Here is a 22,428-nt window from a genome sequence, read left to right on the forward strand (position 1 = left end):
CTTATTAGTGTTTTTCGTCCGTTCACGTGGATTAATCTAACAAAATTAATTATTTTTTTAATTTTATACCAAATTTATTAAGGTTAGGCTAGGTACAACACTACAATTTATACTTGGTTACAATTGGAATCGGGATACAACACCGTCTTCAGCCAAAGGACTACCGGGTTTGCTACTTGTAACTAATGTTCTAAAAGACGTTAAGCGTTAGTCGGGCGGCGGGCTGGGGTCTAGTGTCTAGGCGTTTAGGTGGGACATAGGCGGACGCCTAGTGGACTAGACGAATTTAAGTTAATATATTATATTTCGTGTAAATAAGTATTTGCTTATACTTAAAATATATATAATTTCATTATAAACTACAAAATATAATGACATACCGTTTGGGCCCAAAATATTGGTTTGGGCCGAGATTTATTCTCGGCCCGGAAGGCCTTACGAAAATGTTATCGTGGATCGTTTAGTTCATAGACTTCCTAACCTAGGTCGGCCAAGTCATGCTGCGAGACGAGTAATTGAATCATAGCGCAATAAAGAGTCTCGACAAGATATGGATATTGATAATCCGGAAGTGAATCCGGCTTGATAAAGGACTGGGTTCAAAGTCATAGTGAAAATAGGACTGGTCGAGATAGTGTTTGATTAGAATAAGAAATCCTAATCCGAGTAGGGTTTTAACTTGATCTAGAAAGTACCTGATGCTATAAATAGAAGAGGCTGTGCATCGTTCAAAGCCCATTCAATTCAACACACAACTGCCCTGCGCAAATTCTCTCAACAACCTTGAGACTTTTTCTTTTTCTTTTTCGCCAACACACCTTCAGTTTGGATAAACAGCACTGTGAAGGCAACCGGTGATATCTTCAGTCGGCATAGATAACACTGTCACCGTGGAACCAGCCTGTCTCGCATCATCTTCAGTCGACATAGATAGCACTGTGTCGAGGGTGACTGGTTATCTATCCAAGTCTCGGTTGAAAAGGATTTCCGAATCCTTATTGGTCGAGGTCATCTCATTAGCCTTCTTGGCGAAGTGAGGTGTTACGGTTTATTAGGCTCGACACATTGCACGCCGAGTTAGTTTATGATTGGATACTCTCAAGTGGGATTTAGAATTCGGCATTCCGACGGCCGAACCACGTTTATTGTTAAGACATATATATCCGCTTTGAGTATTTGTGCCCTTACACTTTGGTGTCGATTCGGCGTGAGTTTACTCTGACGCATTCCATCACTGTGACCAAATCCAACGACGACGATTTGTGAACTTCGTAAGAATAGTAGCCTTGTCTTCAGGTTCGAGAACCCAAGAAGCCGAGACGTGTTCCTTCTTCGATCGCAATCGCAAGACGTAGAAATCAGCCGCGCACTCATCACAACATCAGCATATTTTACTCCTTGGTCGAGCTCAGCCGATGAGTTGGCACGCCCCGCACACAACTGAAGGACGTAGTTAGCTCATAGATTACTCGGCCTGCGTGCCACATAGGCTTGATAGCTTTTAGGGTCAACATTTTGGCACGCCCAGTGGGACCCAGTGCTAAAACTACGAAGTTTATGCCAATTGAAACACGATCGGTTAAAAAGAAAACAACTATTGGAAAATCAACAACCGATTTGTCAATTCAGAACATAGGACAAAGTGTATCACAGGCACAGAATCCCCTTAGTGCCATGACACCTGAGTCCACAAGCGCGACTCCCCGAGAAAAAGAAGTTGGTCTCGGAGGTTAGCTTTGCAGTCTAGAAATCCCTAACAAAAACACTTGCGTTCTCAATGAAGGGATAATGGAGGACTGTGATGAGGATGGTGGTGAAGGCTCTAATCCACCAACAAGATTGTTTTTTCGAAGACGACTTGACGAACAGTCTCGGACGGTTGAACAAACGTTTAGTCGAGGAATCGATAAACTGCACGACGTGATACGCAGTACCAGTGAGGTACAAACAGATTGCTTGAAATACTGGTTAGCAAGGTCTGCGACGGCAGGTCATTCGATCTTTCCCGGCAATTGCCACCAAGGAATAATCTGTTACCAATAGTACAGGCCGAACCAATCCCTACTCGGCTCAAGCCAATTGACTTAGAAAAAAAAAGGAGGATCGAGTAGCAGGACAGATGAACCCGACCAGAGAGTGGAAGTAACGTCCGTTGATATGACCGAGGTCCAGCGGATGATTGATTCGGCCATGAAAAAGGGGCCGAAGTTCCCTAAATGCATCCATCCATATCCAACTTACGTGGAACGGTTCGAATATCCTAAAGGTTTCAAAATTCTAGATTTTAGTCTTTTCGCTGGAGAATCGTCCTTATCCTCGTTAGAACATGTGACTCGTTTCACTGCGCAATGTGGAGATGTTAACAGTGATTTTCATAAGCTGCGGCTGTTCAACTTTTCATTGACAAGTTCAACATTTGCATGCTATATCAACCTCCCACCTAATTCCATCCAAAGCTGGGAGGAATTGGTCGAGAGATTTCACGAGCAATTTTATCGGCCACGGATGGAAATGTTAGTTTCCTCGTTGGCAAGGATGGCTCATGCATCTGATGAGTCACCAATGGATTATCTTACCAGATTTAAATTGGCCAGGAATTGGTGCCGAGTACTTCTCCCTGAAGTCGAGTTTCTTAGACTTGCTTTGAACGGACTCGATGTAGAATACAAAAAGAAATTTTTAGGGGCAAACTTTCGGGATATGTATGAATTAGCCCAGCATGTCGAGCAATATGACTATTTGCTTCGAGAAGAGAAGATGTCAAAACCCACATCTCGATGGACGATTTACAAAAACCCGACGGTCAATTACGCGTCGACCGAAGGCGAGGAATCGTAGTACGTTAGCGTGGACGCGGCCGAGATAGTAATAAATAAACTATATGTGTGCAAGGCATTGACTTAAATTAATTCCAAGGAGGTCAAAACCCGCTCGGCCACTGAAGAAACAGCAAAGACATTAAAAGTTTATACCTTTGATATCACAAAGGCCGAAGCAATTTTTGATCAATTGCTATCAGCGAAGATCATTAATCTTCGGCCAGGGCATAACATTTCTAAGGCCGAAGAACTTAAAGAAATGACATATTGCAAATACCATAACTCGACAAAGCATGCAACAAACAATTGTGTCATATTTCATAATGATATCCAAAGTTGGATTGACAAAGGCAAGTTTAAGTTTCCTGAAAAAAGCATGACGGTTGATACGGATCCATTTCCTTCAGCAACAGTCGGCATGGTAGATGCCCGTTTGTCCAAGAGTAAAGGAAAAGAGAAGGTCGAATTTTCCCTAGTACAACACATCCGAAAGCAAAGCTCCCAGCCTCGACTCAAGATTGGCTTATTTTCCAATGCGCCACCTACCGAGCTCTCAGAACCGGCCATAGTTGAACCAATGTCAAACTACAACGACGAAGAAAATGGAAGGCCAATAGTACCACATATCCTAAAGAAAGGTTCCCAACCTCGACTCAAGATCGACTTGTTTTCTAATGCACCACCCACCGAACTCTCAGGACTTGCCATAGTCGAGTCCATGTCAGACTCCAGCGAAGATGGAAATGGCGGGCCGATAGTTCTGTTTAGCAATTGTAAGACACGCATTGTATTAACCGAGCCCAAGAGGAAACTGCCTCCGATGCAGATGCCAACATCACAACACCAACCGGTGATTACGGCGAAACCTTCAAAGGAACCTAGTGAAGGCCAACGCTAGAAAGTATTCGACAGGCTCGGCCCAAGGAAATAGACCGATGGTCCTACATCGGTCAGACGACACCTTGATTTCGATGCACCGTGTTACAACGAAGATTATTATTCCCGCAATTTCAGTAGTTTGAGCTCATCAGCAAATCAAAAAACCTTCAGGCCGTCTGAACCACGTGACCAACGTTGGTACAGCTACAATTCTCCCACTGGCATGTATATTGCGCTCTCCAAATCTTAAAAACGTCGACGTTAGCGTATAGATTGCTTGGCTCGACAGCAAGTGGCCCAGCCTGTTTCGACCACTAAATGGCAGCCGAAAAAGATGGCAGGAAGCGGAGATGATCGGTCGACCCCAACAATCATGGCTGAATTACAAGGGCAAAAGGAAACCAATCGTGACTTCGAAACTACCATTGAAGCATCCGAGAAGCGCATCAAACTTCTTCTTCGGCTTGGGGAAATGAAAGCTCGTTTCGAGCAATTTAAGAAAGAGGCCGAAAGCCAACTGCCCCCATTACCTTTGAAAGAACCCCTAATCAGAGTTCGGCGGAATCTGCACCCTCCATTGCTCGGCGAATCATTAGAATATATGAAAGAATTTCACAAGAAATATTCCGCCAATGACTTGTATGGGTTGCCCAAAGCCTCCCAAGAAGCTCTGGACATGGCATTAACTTGCCCCGATGCTAAGCAGATCATCCAAAAAACCACCGATCCAGCAATGAAAGCCAGATTCTAGCACATTCGAGAGGCTAGGGTTCTTGACTTCGAGGTTGACCCATACACGGACATTGACACAGCCGAACTCCCTTTTTCTCTTGAAGACCTTCAACACCTTCGGTATCACTTTGAAGTTTTTTCGGCCGTCTTCTTGTTCGGTTTAACGGTCGATGAGACAGAGCGGGTGGCACGTCTGGACGCTTACCTGGACACCAGGAATGCACGGATCGCCTATGAGGAACGAGCTCGTAAAATACGGCAGGAGCAGAGTCCGACACTAAATGCATGCAAGCCCGAAGATGACAGTTAACAGGATACATCGTCGGATTGTGTGACACAAATGCCTGAATATGTTGAGACACATAGCGATCCAGCCGCGAATGCTCCAACACACGATGATATAGTCCTCACCATTCCGGAAGATGACGACCAGGATCCAATGGGCCCTTCAGTCCTTGAAAATATGGAAATCAGCATGGTCCATGTTCTCCCTGCCGAATTTCAGCTGACTACGCACCAACCAAGTTCCTTGGACGGTGATGTGGTCGCCGAGGAGGCAACACAAGTTGATTTCATCACTACTACTGAAGACGAGTTAGCTAACGGCGACGATAAACTTAAAACAGCCTTGGACATCTTGTTTCCCCGTTCTTCCTCGACTAATCTTCAACATTTAAAATCGTTGTATGTCACGGCCCATACTGAAGGCTACCCAATCTCCAAAATTTTCGTTGATTGCAGAGTAACAATCAATATCATGCCTGTATTCGTCATGAAAACATTACGACGATCTACCAACGAACTCATTCCTTCAGGAATAACCATGAGTAGCTTTGTCGGTGACAAGTCTCAGACCAAAGGAGTACTCCCTCTGGAGGTAAACATCGCAGGTCGCAATCACATGACCGTATTTTTTATCGTCGACTCCAAGATCGAATATAATGCTCTACTTGGTAGGGATTGGATTCATCAAACGAATTGCATTCCTTCTTCTTTATATCAAGTTCTCATTTTTTGGGATGGTAAATCAGTTGTGGTCCACCCGGCCGATACTCAGCCATTTGAAACCAACATGATTCAGGCCCGCTATTATGATGATCACGTCGGCTATATTACCCTACAAGGTTTTAATGAAGATGGACGGCCGACTCGGATCTCAGTCCAGAAGGCCATCGAGGTAGGGCCGAGACTGTACACCAGGATTTGGCGAGACTCGGTTTACTCCCCATCACTGATGATTGACATCAAAAGCGAGAGGCGTCGGGCCGCAGTTTCATCCACGATGGAACGCCTGCTGGCCCTTTGGTATGCTATTTCCAAGCACCCGCATTCGGGCATCAACTTTATAGAATTTTTGGCCGAAGAGGATAAGGGCCCAGTACTATCGTTGGATAAAGTTCGAGCCGCACCGACCGAGCTCGACGACATTCACCCCCAAGTTAAGGATCCTCTAGAGGAAATAAATGTTGGAACGACCGACGATCATCGGCCGCTATTCATTAGTGCATTATTACCCCATGCCATGAAAGATGAACTTCATCAATTACTTCACGAGTTTAAAGATTGTTTTGCTTAGAGTTATCATGAGATGCCGGGTCTCGATCGGACCTTTGTCGAACATGAATTACGTATCAAACCGGGTTGCAAGCCTTTTCGACAACCTCCTCGGTGATTCTCGACCGAAGTACAGCTCGGCATAAAAGATGAAATTGTTTGACTGTTAAATGCCGGGTTTATCCGAACTGCTCAATACGTTGAGTGGTTGGCGAATATCGTACCGGTGCTCAAGAAAAATGGGGCCTTACGCATTTGCATTGATTTTCGAAATTTGAATCTGGCAACACCCAAGGATGCATATCCCATGCCAATTTCAGATTTGCTAATCGACGTCGCGGCTAATCATGACATGCTGTCATTCATGGATGGACATACCGGTTATAACCAGATATTTATTGCCAAGGCCGATGTTCATAAAACTGTTTTCTGCTACCCGGGGGCACTTGAAACCTGCGAGTGGGTAGTCATGCCATTCGGTCTCAAAAACACTGGTGCTACATATCAACGCGCGATGAATACCAGTTTTCATGACCTGATCGGCACTACCATAGAAGTGTATATTGATGATGTCGTGGTCAAATCGAAAAGTTGCCGAATGCATCTTGATGATCTTCGGCAAGCTTTCCTTCGCATGCAACGACATAACCTTAAGATGAACCCGGCCAAATGCGCATTTGGTGTGTCGGCCGGTAATTTCTTAGGTTTTCTTGTCCATTATCGCTGTATCGAGGTCGACGCAAACAAAGCTCGTGTGATTATTGACGCCCCACCCTCGACGACCAAAAAACAACTCCAGTCCTTGCTTGGGAAAATAAATTTTCTTCGCCGATTCATAGCTAATTCCGCTAGCAAAATGACGGCATTCTCTACACTGTTGAAACTTAAGGACTCAGATAAGTTTGAGTGGCGTGAAAAACATCGCGTGACTTTCACGCAAATCAAGGTTGCTCTTGCAACTCCACCCGTCCTTGTACCGCCTCGACGTGATAAACCCCTTAAGCTTTACATTGCAGCGGCCGAAGAATCCATCGGGTGCCTCATCGCGCAAGATACTGATGCTGGGCGAGAGCAAGCTATTTTCTATCTCAGCCGAAACCTCAATCCTCCAGAGATCAATTATTCACCCGTCGAGAAACTTTGCTTGGCTTTGTTCTTCGCCGCATTAAAACTCCGACATTATTTGTTCCTATCCATTACGCAGGTCATCGCCTAGACAGATGTTATTCGATATATGCTTACTCGGCCAATAGTCAAAGGCCAAATCGGGAAATGGACACTGGCACTATCGGAGTTTAGTTTGCAGTACGTCCCACAAAAAGCCGTCAAAGGACAAGCGTTTGCCGATTTCTTAACCCATCACCCTTCTCCATATGGGTTTGGGGGCAACGATGTTGAAATCAGAATGGTGAAAGCACGTGATAATTATTGGACGATGTATTTCGATGGTTCCAGCACTTCAATATCGGCCGGTGTGGGGATCGTACTCCAGTCTCCACACCAATAATCAGGCCGAATACGAAACCCTTGTTATCGACCTTAGCGTATTTCATGATTTGCACGCTACTCGTGTCCTCGTTTTCGACAATTTAGAGCTTGTGATTAACCAACTCAATAGAACTTTTCGGTGTATGAGTTGCACTCTGGCGCCCTATCACATGGTTGCCAGTTACTTAGCCGAGTTATTCGACGGTATCACGTTCAATCATATTTCCCGTGGTCGGAACACCGTCGCTGAAGAACTTGCTCAGATAGCCTCCGGAGCACAACTCTTGGGGGGCAAGTATGGACCAATGATACTCGTTTTATGGCAATCGTATCCGACTTTGGTTAATCAACAAGTCCTTCAGCATGACCAAGTCATCCGTACACGAGTAATGTCCTTACCTTCGTTGTTGGAACGGGAGGATCTTGTAGATGTTTGCGCGGTCGAGACGCTACCAAACGACTGGAGAAGGCCAATTATGCAATACCTTAATAATCCTAGAGGCAAACACGACAGAAAGACAAAGGTTCATGCCACAAACTATGTCTCATACCAGAATGAGTTGTATCAAAAAGGCAAAGACGGTTTATTACTATTATGCCTCGGCCCGCAAGAAGCCGCCCAAGCAATCACAGAGGTACATGAAGGAATTTATGGAGTCCATTAATCAGGGCGCAAGATGCGTTGGCTACTTCACCAGCACGGTTACTTTTGGCCAAGCATATTGAAAGATTGTATCGAGTATGCACGAAGATGAGTCCAGTGTCAAATTCATGGACCCATCCAAAGGGCCCCGGCCGAATTACTTCATTCGGTCACCAAACCTTGGCTGTTCAAAGAATGGGCAATGTACGTGATTGGCAAAATCACACCATCTTCTGGAGCAGCGAAACATGCATAGATACTCGTGGCAACAGATTATTTCACTAAGTGGGTCGAAGCAAAATCATACGCCGAATTAACATTCAAGGAGGTTTGCGATTTTGTGAAGGAACATATTGTGACCAGGTTCGGCGTACCAGAAATGATCATAACTGATACTGGCACAGTTTTCACAGCCGAAAGGTTCAAAGAGTATACAGCGAGCTTAAAAATTCGGCTTGAGCAGTCCACACCATACTATCCACAAGTGAATGGACAAGCCGAAGCAAGTAATAAGGTTTTGATCGGTATTCTTGAAAAAATGATAAAAGAAAGGCCTGGCATGTGGCATTTAAAATTGAATGAAGCCTTATGGGCATACCGGACTTCACCCCGGTCAGCAACGGGGACCACCCCATATGCGTTAACCTATGGACATGAAGCGATGTTACCAGTCGAGCTAAGTGTAAATTCTTTACGCGTGATCGAGCAGAGTAGTTTGTCCAACGTCTAATACAACCATGCCATGTTACAAGAGTTAGAAGATTTGGAAGAAGATCGGCTTGACGCTTACAATCTTCTAGTGGCACAAAAGAAAATTACCGAGTGAGCTTATAATCAAAGAGTCAAACAAAAAACGTTCGACGAAGGAGAGTTAGTTTGGCAAACTGTGTTACCCGTAGGAATTAAAGATCCCAGGTTCGGCAAATGGTCGTCGAATTGGGAAGGACCGTTTGTCGTCCATAAAGTTATCGGTAAGGGGGCATACCATCTTAGAGATCGAACATGTATTATTCACAAGTTACCAATCAATGGAAAGTTCTTAAAAAAATACTACCCAATTACATGGGAGATGCAAGAGTAAAACCTTGTTTCATTTCATTAATAAGATGGTTTACAGTCAAAATATTCTAAGGTGATGAAGGAAGAAGAGTTCCAAGAAGTACCTTCAGCTCTAGCCACTTCACATCGCCTATTATGACCTCGGCTTGCCGGTTCTTCTTGTCCATCTTCAGCTGCTCGACTCGCTTCGCGTTCGCCACGTATTCGGTTAAACAAGATTTGCTGCCCGACTCAAAGTCCCTCGCAAGCTCAAAAGCAATGGCCGACCTTCGTTTTACCAGTTCGACCATTTGACGGTCGACCTCGGCCAGGGACTTCCCTTTCGCCTTTAAAGCGTCGATCTTCGGGCGAAGAGTGTCTTGAACTGACATTGCAGCTTTCAAGTCATCGTCAGCCCGAAGAGCGTTCTCGAAAACAGTAAAGGATTCTCGAACTCGCTTCAAGGCGGACGACACCTGAACGATAGCTTCGACACTCAATTGACCATCAGATCCGAGGTCGTTTAGGCATGCACCCAACGAATCAAGACCTTTGCGCTCGAAGACTTGTGACGCTGAGAGAGACATAACTTCTTGCAACCGAACCAGAGCAGCTGACTCGGCAGGATCAGTCGTAGTGGCCGAAGGACCGGCCGTTCTAGAAGTGCTTGATAGAAAAGCATTAAACTCGACTTCCCATGAAGGCTGCACACAAAAATCATGTTAAGCACGAGGAAATCACGAAAAAATATAGCAATAAGGTTTTTGTTTTAAACCTGCCGAGATGAGACTTCGGCCATGTCTTTAGGTTCATTGCTCGAACCTAAAAAACTTAATGGCCGAGCCCAGTGTCTTAGACTGCTTCTCAGTTCACGCGGCCGATGAAGGTTATCTACATTCGATGGCCACTGAGGCGGCCAAGAAATATAGATAACACATTTCGGCGCGTAGAATTTTCGATGAAAAGAATGGGTAGGCACCTGATATTCAGTATCTTCCTGGTTTAGAGTTTTAAGGCAGAAAAGTAACCAAAGAAAAGTGGTAGGGGTACTTACGAAGGCCGAATTGGCTTCTTGGGGAGGAATGTTGAGGTCTTGGTCCTACGTGTGAACGGGTGTTTCCGTCGTCGCTTTTGGCTCTACGACAGGTCGTTTGCCACGGTTGGCCGCAGAAGGGCCGACTTGGACAACCGCTTCGGACGCAAGAGGAGGTTGATTGCGTGGTTGAAGACGACTCGCCAGTGGGATCTCGTCGCTCCCGTCACTCTCTTCTAGAACGACTGCCGTGTGTTTTGGATGTTCAGGATGATTTTTCTCGACCAAAGGGACTGCCCCTTCCAAGACAGGAGCAACAGCTAATCCCGAAGCCACAGACGCCTCGACCAGTGGAGCGATAACTGTTTCAACGACCTTAGAAACAGGCTGTACTTAGGCTGTCTTTTTGGCAGAAATTGACCGTTTCTCTGTCGAGGCTTGGACGATAGGGGCAAAAAGGGAAACACTAGGAGTCGTCGCTCCCGTAGTCTGACTGGAGATAACATGAATTTCCCGTCCTCATTTCTTCGCCAGCTTCTTGACCCGTTTTGCAGGTCGAGGGGGTTCGATGGCAGGCTCGACCTCTTGACGAAGCCGTTTGCTCAACAAGGCCTGCGCGGTGGTCTTAGCCCTCTTGAAGATGGTCGATTTTTTCCCAGCCGCAGCCGCAGCAACAACTTCTACCTTTTTCAATGACCGACTACTTGAGAAAGTAAAAGCAAATCAATAGAGTTCAAAGTCGAAGGAAAAAGGTAGAAATAGACCATTACCTTGGGATTGGGGGGCAGAAGCCTTATTAGGTCGACCGCCGAAGATCTTGTTCAGGATGTCTGCGACCGGAGAACCAAAAAAGTTTTGGGTATACTCTTCCCACCAATCACCGACATTGTCAGTGCTAAAGGATTCTGGAACGGTTGGTCGAAGGTCAAATTTTTGGCACCCCTCTTGAAACTCCTTTTTGGCATCCTTGCACTCTTTTTCTGAAGAGCCATATAAGCGTCCTCGGCTCAGCAGTGAGCGAAAGGTAAGAAGAGGCACTAGGCAACCCTGAAGATAGCCGAGTTACTGAGCAGTGAATTGGGGGTGATATACTTCCCAACTTGCTTGGTGCGCGTCACACCCAAGAGGAAGGTCGCGGGTAAGCACAAACGACCCCCAGGCTTGACGGAGATCAGCATCATCATTTGCACTCCATGCTGATGTAGGGAGTTTGATCGACAAAGGATATTCTCGACGACGGCAAATCAAGAATTCGTCGTCGGAAAGGGCATCAAGGTCGAAGAAGTATCTGAACACGTCTTCAGCTTGGTGAGGAGGTACTGGTCGAGAAGCCACCTGAAGGTCGATCGCTTCAGTAGGTGAGAAGCTGGCAAGCTCTGGCCGAAGGGTGACAAAATAAACCTGCAGCCAGAGTTGGAATACCCAGAAGGGGCCACTCTGGTGTAGGTCGATCTTGTGAAGGGTCATCTCAGCCAAACAGCGTAGGAGATGGGCAAGAATGGCTGGACTAAGCGCCAGGGTGTGACCGCTGGCTAGGGCTTCGGCCACTGGCATGTTCTCGACCAAGCATTTATTGGACTTGGTACAACAAATAAATTTGTTATACCAGTAGAAGAGGAAGGCTTCGTGTTCTCCCCGCCGTAGGTTCTCCTCCCCTAGGCCAGCAAAGTGGAGATAAAAAGTGTTGTAGTTGAGAAAGTTCTTATAAAGTTTCTGAACTTCTTCCTTTGAGGGTTCTTGGCCCTCTCCGCTCAGCGTTTTGATGGCTCGATCGTTGAAAAATGCCTTCAGGTCGATGGTCGATGGGTACCCAGAGAGGATAGCGTCAACCGGGATGCCAAAATGGGAAGTCCCTAGGATCGCGATAATATCAAAGATAGTAGGGCCCATGGGGCCAAGGGGAAGAACCATAGTGTTGGTGGCTGATCACCAGAAGCTTGAGGCTGCCATAAGAAGCTCCTTGTCCACGACGAGTTCCATAGACGAAAGACAAATGACATCGTAAATGCCAAGAGCTTTCCATTGCTCGCTGAAGATCTTTTCCATCCGTGCAGCCTAGGCTGCCCAGGTCGCAGTGGTCGAGGGCCAGGAGCCTTGGGGTTTTGCTGAATCCCACCTCGACCATTCAAACCCTGGCAGTAGGGGTGTTAGACACTGCTCCTTGAAGAGTTCGGTGATGGCTGGTGGCACTGCATCCTTAAAAAGTGGACCAAGGATCTGGTGGGGGGTGCTTATGTCGCTCTCAAAGCGCAGAGTCTTGATTGAGCGTTGATCGATGATTGTCCCGCATTTGTCACATTCCTTAGAAAGCTTGGATATGAAAGAGGCCATTGGAAACGGTTTTGAAGGTTTTCTGGGAGAAGGTCATGGGGTTTTCTTTTAATCTTTGAACAAGAGAAAGTTTGGAAAATTTGAAAACGTAAAGAATGAATAATAGAAGGCCGGGTATTTATAGACTCGTGGAATGGAAGATTGAACGGGGAGAGTGGTCGGGAAGATCGCTAATAATTATGGAGTGATGGAGAATATTAACAGACCTAGGAGAAAGAACCAAAAAACTTGCAGATTAAGGGGTCATGATGATATTGTGACGGCGTTCTTTTATGAAGAAAGGACGTTTTGGTGTTCACACGATCTCGAGGGTACCAAAAGATTTGCAAATCGAGATTGCACGATGGCATGCGTCGACATGTATACTGATTTGTGGACGTTTGGACATCCGCACGTCTTGAGGAATTCAAAAATCTTGCGGATCAATAGGGTAATGATAAAATGACACTTCAGGTCATGTTGAGATGAGGACACATGGCGAGATATCTGACGAGATCAAGATCGTGCAATCATGCTTCATAAATGCACATCGGGAGACGGAGCCCGGTGTCTCTTCTTCAAGGTTAGGGCTCGACCAGAGACTTCAGGCCAAAAAAGTCTTCAGAAGCGAGGGGGCAATGTTTGGGCCTAAAATATTGGTTTGGTGAGACGAGTAATTGAATCCTAGCGCATTAAGGAGTCTCGGCAAGATATGGATATTGATAATCAGGAAGTGAATCCGGCTTGATAAAGGACTGGGTTCAAAGTCATAGTGAAAATAAGACTGATCGAGATAGTGTTTGATTAGAATAAGAAATCCTAATCCGAGTATGGTTTTAACTCGATCTAGAAAGTACCTGATGCTATAAATAGAGAAGGCTGTGCATCGTTCAAAGCCCCTTCAATTCAACACACAACTACCATGCGCAAATTCTCTCAACAACCTTAAGACTTTATATTTTTCTTTTTTCGCCGACACAGCTTTAGTTTGGATAAACAGCACTGTGAAGGCAACCGATGATATTTTCAATCGGCATAGATAACACTGTCACCGTGGAACCAGCCGGTCTCGCAACATCTTCAGTCGGCATAGATAGCACTGCGTCGAGGGTGACTGGTTATCTATCCAAGTCTCGGTCGAAAAGGATTTCTGAATCTTTATTGGTGAGGTCATCTCATTAGCCTTCTCGGCGAAGTGAGGTGTTACGGTTTATTAGGCTCGGCACATTGCACGCCGAGTTAGTTTATGATTGGATACTCTCAAGTGAGATTTAGAGTTCGGCATTTCGACAGCCGAACCATATATCTGCTTTGAGTATTTGTGCCCTTACACTTTGGTGTTGATTCAGCATGAGTTTACTCTGACGAATTTCATCAATGTGACTGAATCTGACGACGACGATTTGTGAACTTCGTAAGAATAGTAGCCTTGTCTTTAGGTTCGAGAACTCAAGAGGCCGAGACGTGTTCCTTCCTTGGTCGCAATCGCAAGACGCAGAAGTCAGCCTCGCACTCATCACAACATCAACATATTTTACTCCTCGGATGAGCTCGACCGACGAGTTGGCACGCCCCGCACACAACTGAAGGACGTAGTTAGCTCATAGATTACTCGACCTGCGTGCCATGTAGGCTTGGTAGTTTTTAGGGTCAACACATACATATTATGAAATATTGGAACATAATGAAAATATGGAGAATAAAGGTATAATGTGTGTTTATTTAAGCATGCAACACGTCTCTTACAATTTATTGAAAAAATTAAAATGCAAAATGAAAGATATCTATTCCCTATCTAAGTGAAGCGAGTGCCTGAATGGTCTAGACGAACGCCTTAATAGATTTATACGTAATTTCTTAATTTTTAAACGCCATTAATTGGGATGCTAGCCTGCCGCCTAACGCCTAGGCAGCCCTAGGCGAGAATTTTTAGAACGGTGCTTGTAGCTGACACTTGGGCTCAAATGATCCGCAATCTTTTTGGCCATCTCTTGTGCGGATTAAAGGTGCGAACATTCTGTATGGACCATATCTAACGGCTGTGACTGCCTAAGTGTGGTAATAGAACCGGACTTAAAAAAGAAGGGGAAGGGAGCTGGCGGAGCATCAGAGGAAAGGAAAGGGAGCTGGCGGAAGTTGGTCGGCGAGGAATGAATGATTGGATTTGAGGGACAAGTGGTAGATCAGCAGCACCAAAGTGATGCACAGATGCAATCTCCAATGGCTTCGAGGGAAGACACGGCTTCGTGTGTAATGGCGTTGGAGGCAGCTTCGCTTCCGTGCTTGCATGCTCTGTGCTTCAAGCGATTGACCGCTCTCCCCACCCGTCTCATCAGAGTTAGCACGAGAATGAAAGAGATGAGAGGAGACCGAGGCAGGATGGTAGTACTGAAAAAGATCCTTCTGCCAACTGCTTTGCGGGTGGACGTGGATATATTTTCATGTAATGTAATACCTGATTTAGTTTGGTTCATATTTTAGCAAATGCTTCAAGTAATGGCAGACCCGCATTAAAAAAATAATTGGAATACCAATAACAGCTCCCGTAAACAACCTGTAACTGTAACTTGAACGAAGAAAAATATGTTATTACGCGCCCAAATACATTAATTAAACAAGTGTGATGAGGAATGGTGTCTACTTGAAGGGAAAGATGAAGTCATTCCCACCAGTTTGACAGCCCAACTTTCTTACGCTTGCAGTGGAAGGGAAGCGGTATGGAAATTCTACAACTTGGAAGAAGGCTTTTTCGAACTCCGACCTGCTATGAACTCTTGCATCTTCTTAAACTGGCCTTTGGTCATTCCCTTGTAATACTCATGACCCCTCTCCTGAAATTTAACAATCAAAACATGTCCATACATCGTCATGAATAAGAACAAACACCCGCTAAAACAACATTCGTAGCATTACATACTAGGACTTGGAGTGCAGAATTTGAGCTAAGTCACGCAATCTATCGACCATAATAATTAAATTCCCAACTCCCCGATCATAAGACCTATCACTTACGAGTGCAGACGGCAAATCTAAACCAACATTGTTAGTAAAAGGTATGTTAGTGGTAAAATGGGCACCTTTTCAAGCGTAAGAGCATCGGCCAGGTCCAGCTTAAGCCCGTCATTGATAACAGCCTTGTACCTCAACACCATGTCATGGTTATTTTTCGCAATGGCCTCACCTACTTCACGAGCTTTTTTCAGCAACTCACTCTCTTCCACAACGTGGTTCACGAACCCCAACTTTTCGCCCACCTCCGCTGTCAACGGCGTCGCCGCCAGCGACACTTCGCGCGCTTTGTTGGGCCCTATGATCCTCGAAAGCTTCTGGGACAAACCCCACGACGGAAATATCCCAAATCTATTTTCAAACCAAACAAGCAGAAACGGTTAGAGATATTGCGTACCAATTCGGACTTCGATTCTAGATCCGAAATCTGAAATGAAAGAAGGGATTGATACGGACCTAGCGTGAGTGTCCAGGAATTTAGCTCCTTTCGTCGCGATGATGATATCGCAGGCGAGCGCGATCTCGAACCCGGCGGTGACCGCGAACCCGTTAACTGCTCCGATGATGGGCCTTCGGCACCGCTCCATCTGGGCAACGGGGTCGGACTCCACGTCCTTCACATCGCCTTTGAAAACGTCCTCGGCGGAGGTGAGATCGACGCCGGAACAAAACGCGCGACCGGACCCAGACAGAACGATGACCCGGACCGATTCGTCTTGATTTAGGGCCTTGAAGGCCTGGGCAAGGTCCGTCATCATGGGCCGGGTCAGCGAGTTGAGCGACTTGGGACGGTTGATCGTCACGAACGCGATTCCGGTCGGTTCGCGGTTTACAAGTATGAGATTTTCCGGCGACGATTGGTGGCGGGCCATCTTGGGAGGTAATACGGCGGCGTTTAGGGAGAAATGGATTTGGGTTTTGGATTGGGGCTGAATCGGATGAACTCGGATTTGAATGCGTGCGGATGGTGTCGTTTTTGCTTTGGAATGCGTGGACGAGTCATCGTGACGATTTGTTTAGTTGACACTAGCCGCCACGGTGAAACTGACAATTCAGTGTGGCGCGGGCCAGCCAAATAATGGACCATGGGCTTCACGGGCCTCAACTACAGGCCTGAAGAAATAGATAAACGGGTCTGAATACACTTTGAAAGCCCAACTCAATTTCGCTTTTATTTGGTACATTCTTTTTTATACAAACGATACTAGACACGACAAGAGCAAAGCCTAGAGTGGAGAAGTTGTATTGTGTCCTCAAAGTCAAATTACTTTTGTGGAAAGCCATTCATCAGCTTCTCACCTCTCGTGGCAAAGAGCCTTTATGACGTAACATCACTAATGAAGGCATCACGTCTTCTATGTGGACATAGACATCCATATGACTGTCTACAAGATGAAACAGTGACAATGAATCCGTTGCACAAAAGTTTACTATCATCATGGAGAGGAATGACTCGGGAGAATTAATAGATTCTTTGGTTTGCCCATGTGTTGGACGTTTGTCGTCGAAGGTGACATAAGTAGTTGCAGTTACTAATGGATCATGTGGTAAAGAGGGTTAAACATCGTAGCTAGTGACAGTAATTTAGTAAATATGTTGCATGAAAGTCATTTTCATCGTGATGAGGAAAGAATAAAGAGAAATAACTTGTTTTTGGGCTTGCCCATGTGCTGGATGTTTTTAGCTGAAGGTGACGGAAATGGCTGTTAGACTCATGCTCAAGCTTGTGCAGTGAATTCTAATACATGACGGGGAGTGCTAGGTTTTATATGGTACCCCTATCGATGACATCAAGCGTTTTTAGACTTTAGCGACTCAATTATCATTCATTTCGTCCAATCCTAGAAATGGTAGCAAGGTTGCCCGCTAGTTGGCTACTATAAGCTATGTAAAAATTCAGAATGAACCAAGTTTAAACTCAGAACACAATAAATTAAAAAAAACAAAGGTCATATTTACTAAGACAATCCATTGCATATCTCTCATTTATTCTTCACGAAGCTTATTACAACAATATTATATAATCAAATTGAAAGCCCAACCCAATTTCGCTTTTATTTGGTACATTCATTTTTATAGAAGCGATACTAGACAAGACAAGAACAAACCGAGAGTGGAGAAGTTGTATTGTGTCCTCAAAGTCAAATTATTTTTGTGGAAAGCCATTCATCAGCTTCTCACCTCTCGTGGCAAAGAGCCTTTATGACGTAACATCACTAATGAAGGCATCGCGTCTTCTATGTGGACATGGACATCAATATGACTATCTACAAGATGAAACAGTGACAATGAATCCATTGCACACAAGTTTACTATCATCATGGCGAGGAATGACTCGAGAGAATTAATAGATTCTTTGGTTTGCCCATGTGTTGGACGTTTGTCGTCGAAAGTGACAGAAGTAGTGGCAGTTATTGATGGGTCATGTGGTAAAGAGAATTAAACATCGTAGTTAGTGGTAGTAATTTAATAATCCGTTGCATGGAAGCCATCATTTTCGTCGTGATGAGGAAAGAATAAGGAGAATTAACTATTTTTTGGGCTTGCCCATGTGCTGGATGTTTCTAGCGGAAGGTGATGGAAATGGCAGTTAGACATCTTCAGTTTATGTGGAAGTGGAGACTGATGCTCAAGCTTGTGCAGTGAATTCTAACACATGATGGGTTGTGCTAGGTTTTATATGGTACCCCTATCGATGACATCAAGCGTTTAGACTTTAGCGACTCAATTGTCATTCATTTCGTCCAATCCTAGAAATGGTATCAAGGTTGCCCATCAGTTGGCTACAATAAGCTATGTAAAAATTCAGAATGAACCGGGTTTGAACGCAATGAATTAAAAAAAAGAGAGGTCATATTCACTAAGACAATCCACTGCGTATCTCTCATTTATTCTTCATGAAGCTTATTACAACAATATTATATAATCAGGAAGCTCTTCTGGGCACATTCTTTTTATGCACTCTTTCTTTCCCATCTTTTTTTTTTGTTGCAACGATGCTGGCAATTACTACCCAATAAAACAATGAGATTTATATATTAAGAACCCAAAAGAAGAAGAAAAAAGGATAATAATTAAATAATAATTACTAAATTCTTTGTAGAATAATTAACATTATTCATTTAACTGCACTTTTGTTCCAGCCAACAGATTTAAGACTGAATGAGTTGCAGAACATTGATGGGTGAAATGTCATTGGAGTCTCCATACAAGAGACGTCTTGCTATGATTACATTAGCAGCATCAGAAGGATGGTAGGGATCCCAGAACACATACTTTGATCTCTCCCTGCAAACTTTGGACGGAGGACCGCACGGAATCAGACCCCCGAAGCGCCCCGCCACATGACAGCATGCAGAATTTGCGTTCACAAAACCTGCATTTAACATAACCAAAAACACTCAAGCACTGCATTGCTTTGATTCGTAAGAAAAAATTGTTATAAAAAATTAAAATTCTCTTATGCCTTCTCATTCTCACCAAATGATATGTGGTTCCGAGTAATGTCATTTACAATGCCATAAACATCTGCATACACAAATTTGGATCCCTCAAGGTTGGCGTTAAGCTCCGTGAGAAGGCTCTTCAACTCAGGGTTGAACAATTGCGCTAACTGATTTGGTTTTTCGACACAGGAATCTCCTGCATCAAGATTTGTATCCCTCTCATAGGGTATGCACCCAATTGGTCCTACATTTGTCACAAGAATCTTCCTTGCTCCCAAATTGTACAGTCTCTGCAAGGGTAACGCGTCTATTAACTAAACCTGTAATGCCGAATATTCATATGTACAAACTAAAGGAAAACGAAAGTAAATTTACTGTGAGTTGTAGTCTGTATCTTGAAATCAGAATTCCCACAAATGTTTCCGGAGGTATAAATTTTTGCTCAGGAGCTGAGATCACCGGCGTCAAGTAGTTGTTAATGAAATCGTTCGAGCCCATTGTTACGGAGAAGAGAGCCTTGCTTAATAGCTGCAGAGCTGCAGGAAGGCCAATGCTGGAGATAATGTCTTGCCTGGTATTAGCAAAGAAATCTAGCTGTTCATCCATGTTTAATCGACCTCCCTATCAAATTACACGAGGTTTTTACGTCACATCAAAGCAGTGTATGTACAAATAAATAAAAACTCCAAACATTGAGTATATATCACAAGAAGCCTTACAAAAATCTTTCCTGTGTGATTGAGAATTCCACCTCCACCTGAAGCATAATTTACACCCTGCAGAACTTTCGGCACAGCAGTTGTTGGAGACAAGTAAGGGGGACTGAAACCCTTGAAGCCAAGTTGCTGACCTGTTAAAACTAAAATCAATTAAAAAGAATGAAGAAAACCAGAAACAAAATAAATTAAAAAATGGAGAACTTGCCTATGATGTCGATAATTGTTCTTCCATTTGTGTATCTTCCAGTTGGCTTTCCGAAATCGATTCCATTAGGAAGATAGTTGGCCTTGGAGAGTGACACAAGGTAGTTGTTATTTCCGGCATCGACCAGAGAATCCCCAAACACAAAATTTGCAGGAACATATTTTGCCAAGCATATTCTCCAAAAAAACACAAAAATTGTTGAAATTTGGAAGAAAATGCCGAGCTTAGTGACTGTTCTATTTGATAGGCCACCCATTGCAAAGGATGTGAAGAAGGTCAATACAAAAGTTTCACACCTTAAAAGGAGGCAATATCAGCAGCTATTCATACATGAAAATTGAAAATATATAATGAGAGGAAATTTGATTAGTTGCAGGCTGCTAAGTTAGAGTGCTTTGACCAGCTTTCAATTTTAAAGCAAAAGCGTATCTCAAAATACCAAAATTATAACTAACTAAAATGAAGATAAACTCATAAGCTTCAAAGGAAGAAGTCGCAGAAGTTTCACCATAAAATTAATTGACAATTCAACTATTTATTAACATATATAAGATTTGATAAACTTCCGATGCGAGACATTTCTTCACATTTTCACATTTGATAAAATCCAAAATATGTCACACCATTTACAATTTACAAAAGAAGATTTATTAAACCCACTTTTTAAGTACATATACCTGGATGATAATAAAGATCATGTATCATGATGATTAAGGATTGCGTGAGCTTTGTGTGGAGTAAAACAAAAAAGTAAAAAAAGATGTCAAGTTTGTTTGTAAGGGAAATGATATGATTAATCGTGCACGCGTGCACATGCTAAAACATAAAGTTTGAACGGTCATGATCAACTTTGCGCACAACTGATCCTAACGAAAATATTTTTGTTCACCATTTTTAAGTGATGGTGATTCATCATCATATTTATCATCGTTAGATGAGTTTAAATTTCGAAAGCTGTATAGAAAATAAACACAAATCTCAAACTTCAAACTTATCCAACAATGATAAATAAAGTGGTGATCATTATCACCACTTGAGGGTTGTGACATAAATGCACCCGATCCTAACACTCATCTTGTTTGTAAACATTGATTGCCCTACAAAATTAGCAGCAACCACCCGTGGTGACAATGCTGGTGTACAGTTTCAACGCCACAAGAAGCACATATTCAAGTGACTAAAGTTCCACTTGCATATATCAGACCAAAAATAGAAACAAAAAGTGGCCAAAGTTGGAACCCTAGTGTGAAGTCCGTGCACTAGTTATTTCTTTCAACTACTCAAAGTCTAGCCTCATACAAATTTGCAACGACTCAAAGTCTAAACCAAAGCTTTTACAGGAAGAGTAGTTTAGGCAATACCTATAAACCAGTCGGCATTATAAGCTGCGTGACTGGCCGGTGCCAAATGGGGCCATGAGAGAGTTACCGGCAACGGGATACAAATGCCATAGAGATAAAAGATTGTCCTAGGTTCGATTTATGTAAATTGCTACTCTAATACATTCTATATGGCTACTATATATAAGAATTTCCTCTGACATGATGTTTCTGTATCAACCCGTGGGCTGATCATCTCTTTTGCTGTTCCTTGCAACTGTTTCCCAACATTCATAACCATGGCCCTCACTCTCAGAGATGGTCTTAAAACTGCCTTGCAAAGGTATTATAGGAATATTTGTGTCGAAAGAGAATCCAAATTGGTTATTCTCTGCCTACTTGAAAGATGATGACTGAAGCTATTAGCTTATTAGGAAGCTTGGATCCAGCATACAAGTTTAATCTTATTTCTTGGCAACAGGTTTTCTGGAAGCGAAATTTGGAAAAAGAAAATTTTGTACCATAACCATTGGCATTATTTGTTATGCTTTTGATCGTACATATTCTTATTGCAATAAATTTATAGCTCAAGTGGTTAAGAGTAGTAGCAGAGGGAGGGTGAGTGCATTGGGTTTCGTTGACCCCAATAACTTGCTTTTCCACCTAGTTCTAAACCGCAAAAAAATTGAAAGAATCCCGCTCCATTTTATATATTTCCAGGTAATTAGAAGTCTCCACTAACCATTATGTGTTTAATTTGAGCATTTGATATTTATACAGTTAAAAAATAATACGTGTGAAGTAATCAAAAGGGCTTAATGTAAAAAATTCGGTGCTTGCATGTGGGTTTTCTGAGCTGCTTAATTGAGTAATTGAAAAATAGCTTCATCCAATTAGTCTTGGTATTCTTTGATTAAAGCCGTAGATAACTCAGGAAGTACAAGAAGTCATGAACTTCGTGAAAGCTCACTCAGTCTTGGTATTCAACTTTGCCCAAGTTGTCTTAAATTCATTGGCGACATATAAGTTAAATCACCGTCCCTTACATGTTTTGCAACAATGAGGTTAGCAGCCTCTGTTAAGTGGAATGGATCCCAGTATACATACTTGTTGGGGCTTAAAAAGACTTCAGTACTTTGGAGATGTTTATCTCACAAAGAAGAATGTAACGCAGCGGAATTGATAGGCAAGAGAAAGAAATAACACTCAAAGTTTTTACACAATTTTTTATTCA

At 43.6% G+C, this 22,428-nt stretch overlaps 2 protein-coding genes across 2 annotated transcripts; both read right to left on the minus strand.

Moving 5' to 3' along the window:
* Nucleotides 1–15,042: 15,042 nt before the first annotated feature.
* Nucleotides 15,043–16,518, minus strand: LOC103433207 (probable enoyl-CoA hydratase 1, peroxisomal). The gene is made up of 3 exons (XM_008371445.4): nucleotides 15,962–16,518; nucleotides 15,574–15,856; nucleotides 15,043–15,327 (listed from the first exon to the last, which is right to left on the minus strand). The coding sequence occupies exons 1-3, from the start codon at nucleotides 16,375–16,377 to the stop codon at nucleotides 15,223–15,225; spliced, it is 804 nt and encodes a 267-aa protein (XP_008369667.1). The 5' UTR covers nucleotides 16,378–16,518; the 3' UTR covers nucleotides 15,043–15,222.
* Nucleotides 16,519–18,361: 1,843 nt separating this feature from the next.
* Nucleotides 18,362–20,508, minus strand: LOC103433213 (GDSL esterase/lipase At4g16230). Its single transcript, XM_008371450.4, has 5 exons — nucleotides 19,876–20,508; nucleotides 19,671–19,801; nucleotides 19,327–19,572; nucleotides 18,986–19,241; nucleotides 18,362–18,881 (listed from the first exon to the last, which is right to left on the minus strand). The coding sequence occupies exons 1-5, from the start codon at nucleotides 20,129–20,131 to the stop codon at nucleotides 18,658–18,660; spliced, it is 1,113 nt and encodes a 370-aa protein (XP_008369672.2). The 5' UTR covers nucleotides 20,132–20,508; the 3' UTR covers nucleotides 18,362–18,657.
* Nucleotides 20,509–22,428: the final 1,920 nt, after the last annotated feature.

The sequence above is a fragment of the Malus domestica genome, chromosome 16 (assembly GCF_042453785.1).
Source record: "Malus domestica chromosome 16, GDT2T_hap1".
Classification (NCBI taxonomy): Eukaryota; Viridiplantae; Streptophyta; class Magnoliopsida; order Rosales; family Rosaceae; genus Malus; species Malus domestica.

Bases quoted from the DNA above. Each gene is read 5' to 3' on its own strand.
- LOC103433213 (XM_008371450.4), bottom strand. From the start codon at position 20,131: ATGGGTGGCCTATCAAATAGAACAGTCACTAAGCTCGGCATTTTCTTC. The intron at 19,802-19,875 runs GCAAGTTCTCCA...TAGTTTTAACAG, and splicing joins AACAATTATCGACATCATAG to GTCAGCAACTTGGCTTCAAG. The intron at 19,242-19,326 runs GTAAATTTACTT...TTACCCTTGCAG, and splicing joins GATACAGACTACAACTCACA to AGACTGTACAATTTGGGAGC.
- LOC103433207 (XM_008371445.4), bottom strand. From the start codon at position 16,377: ATGGCCCGCCACCAATCGTCGCCGGAAAATCTCATACTTGTAAACCGC. The intron at 15,857-15,961 runs GTCCGTATCAAT...GTTTGAAAATAG, and splicing joins TTCCTGGACACTCACGCTAG to ATTTGGGATATTTCCGTCGT. The intron at 15,328-15,573 runs GTGCCCATTTTA...GTTAAATTTCAG, and splicing joins ATGCTCTTACGCTTGAAAAG to GAGAGGGGTCATGAGTATTA.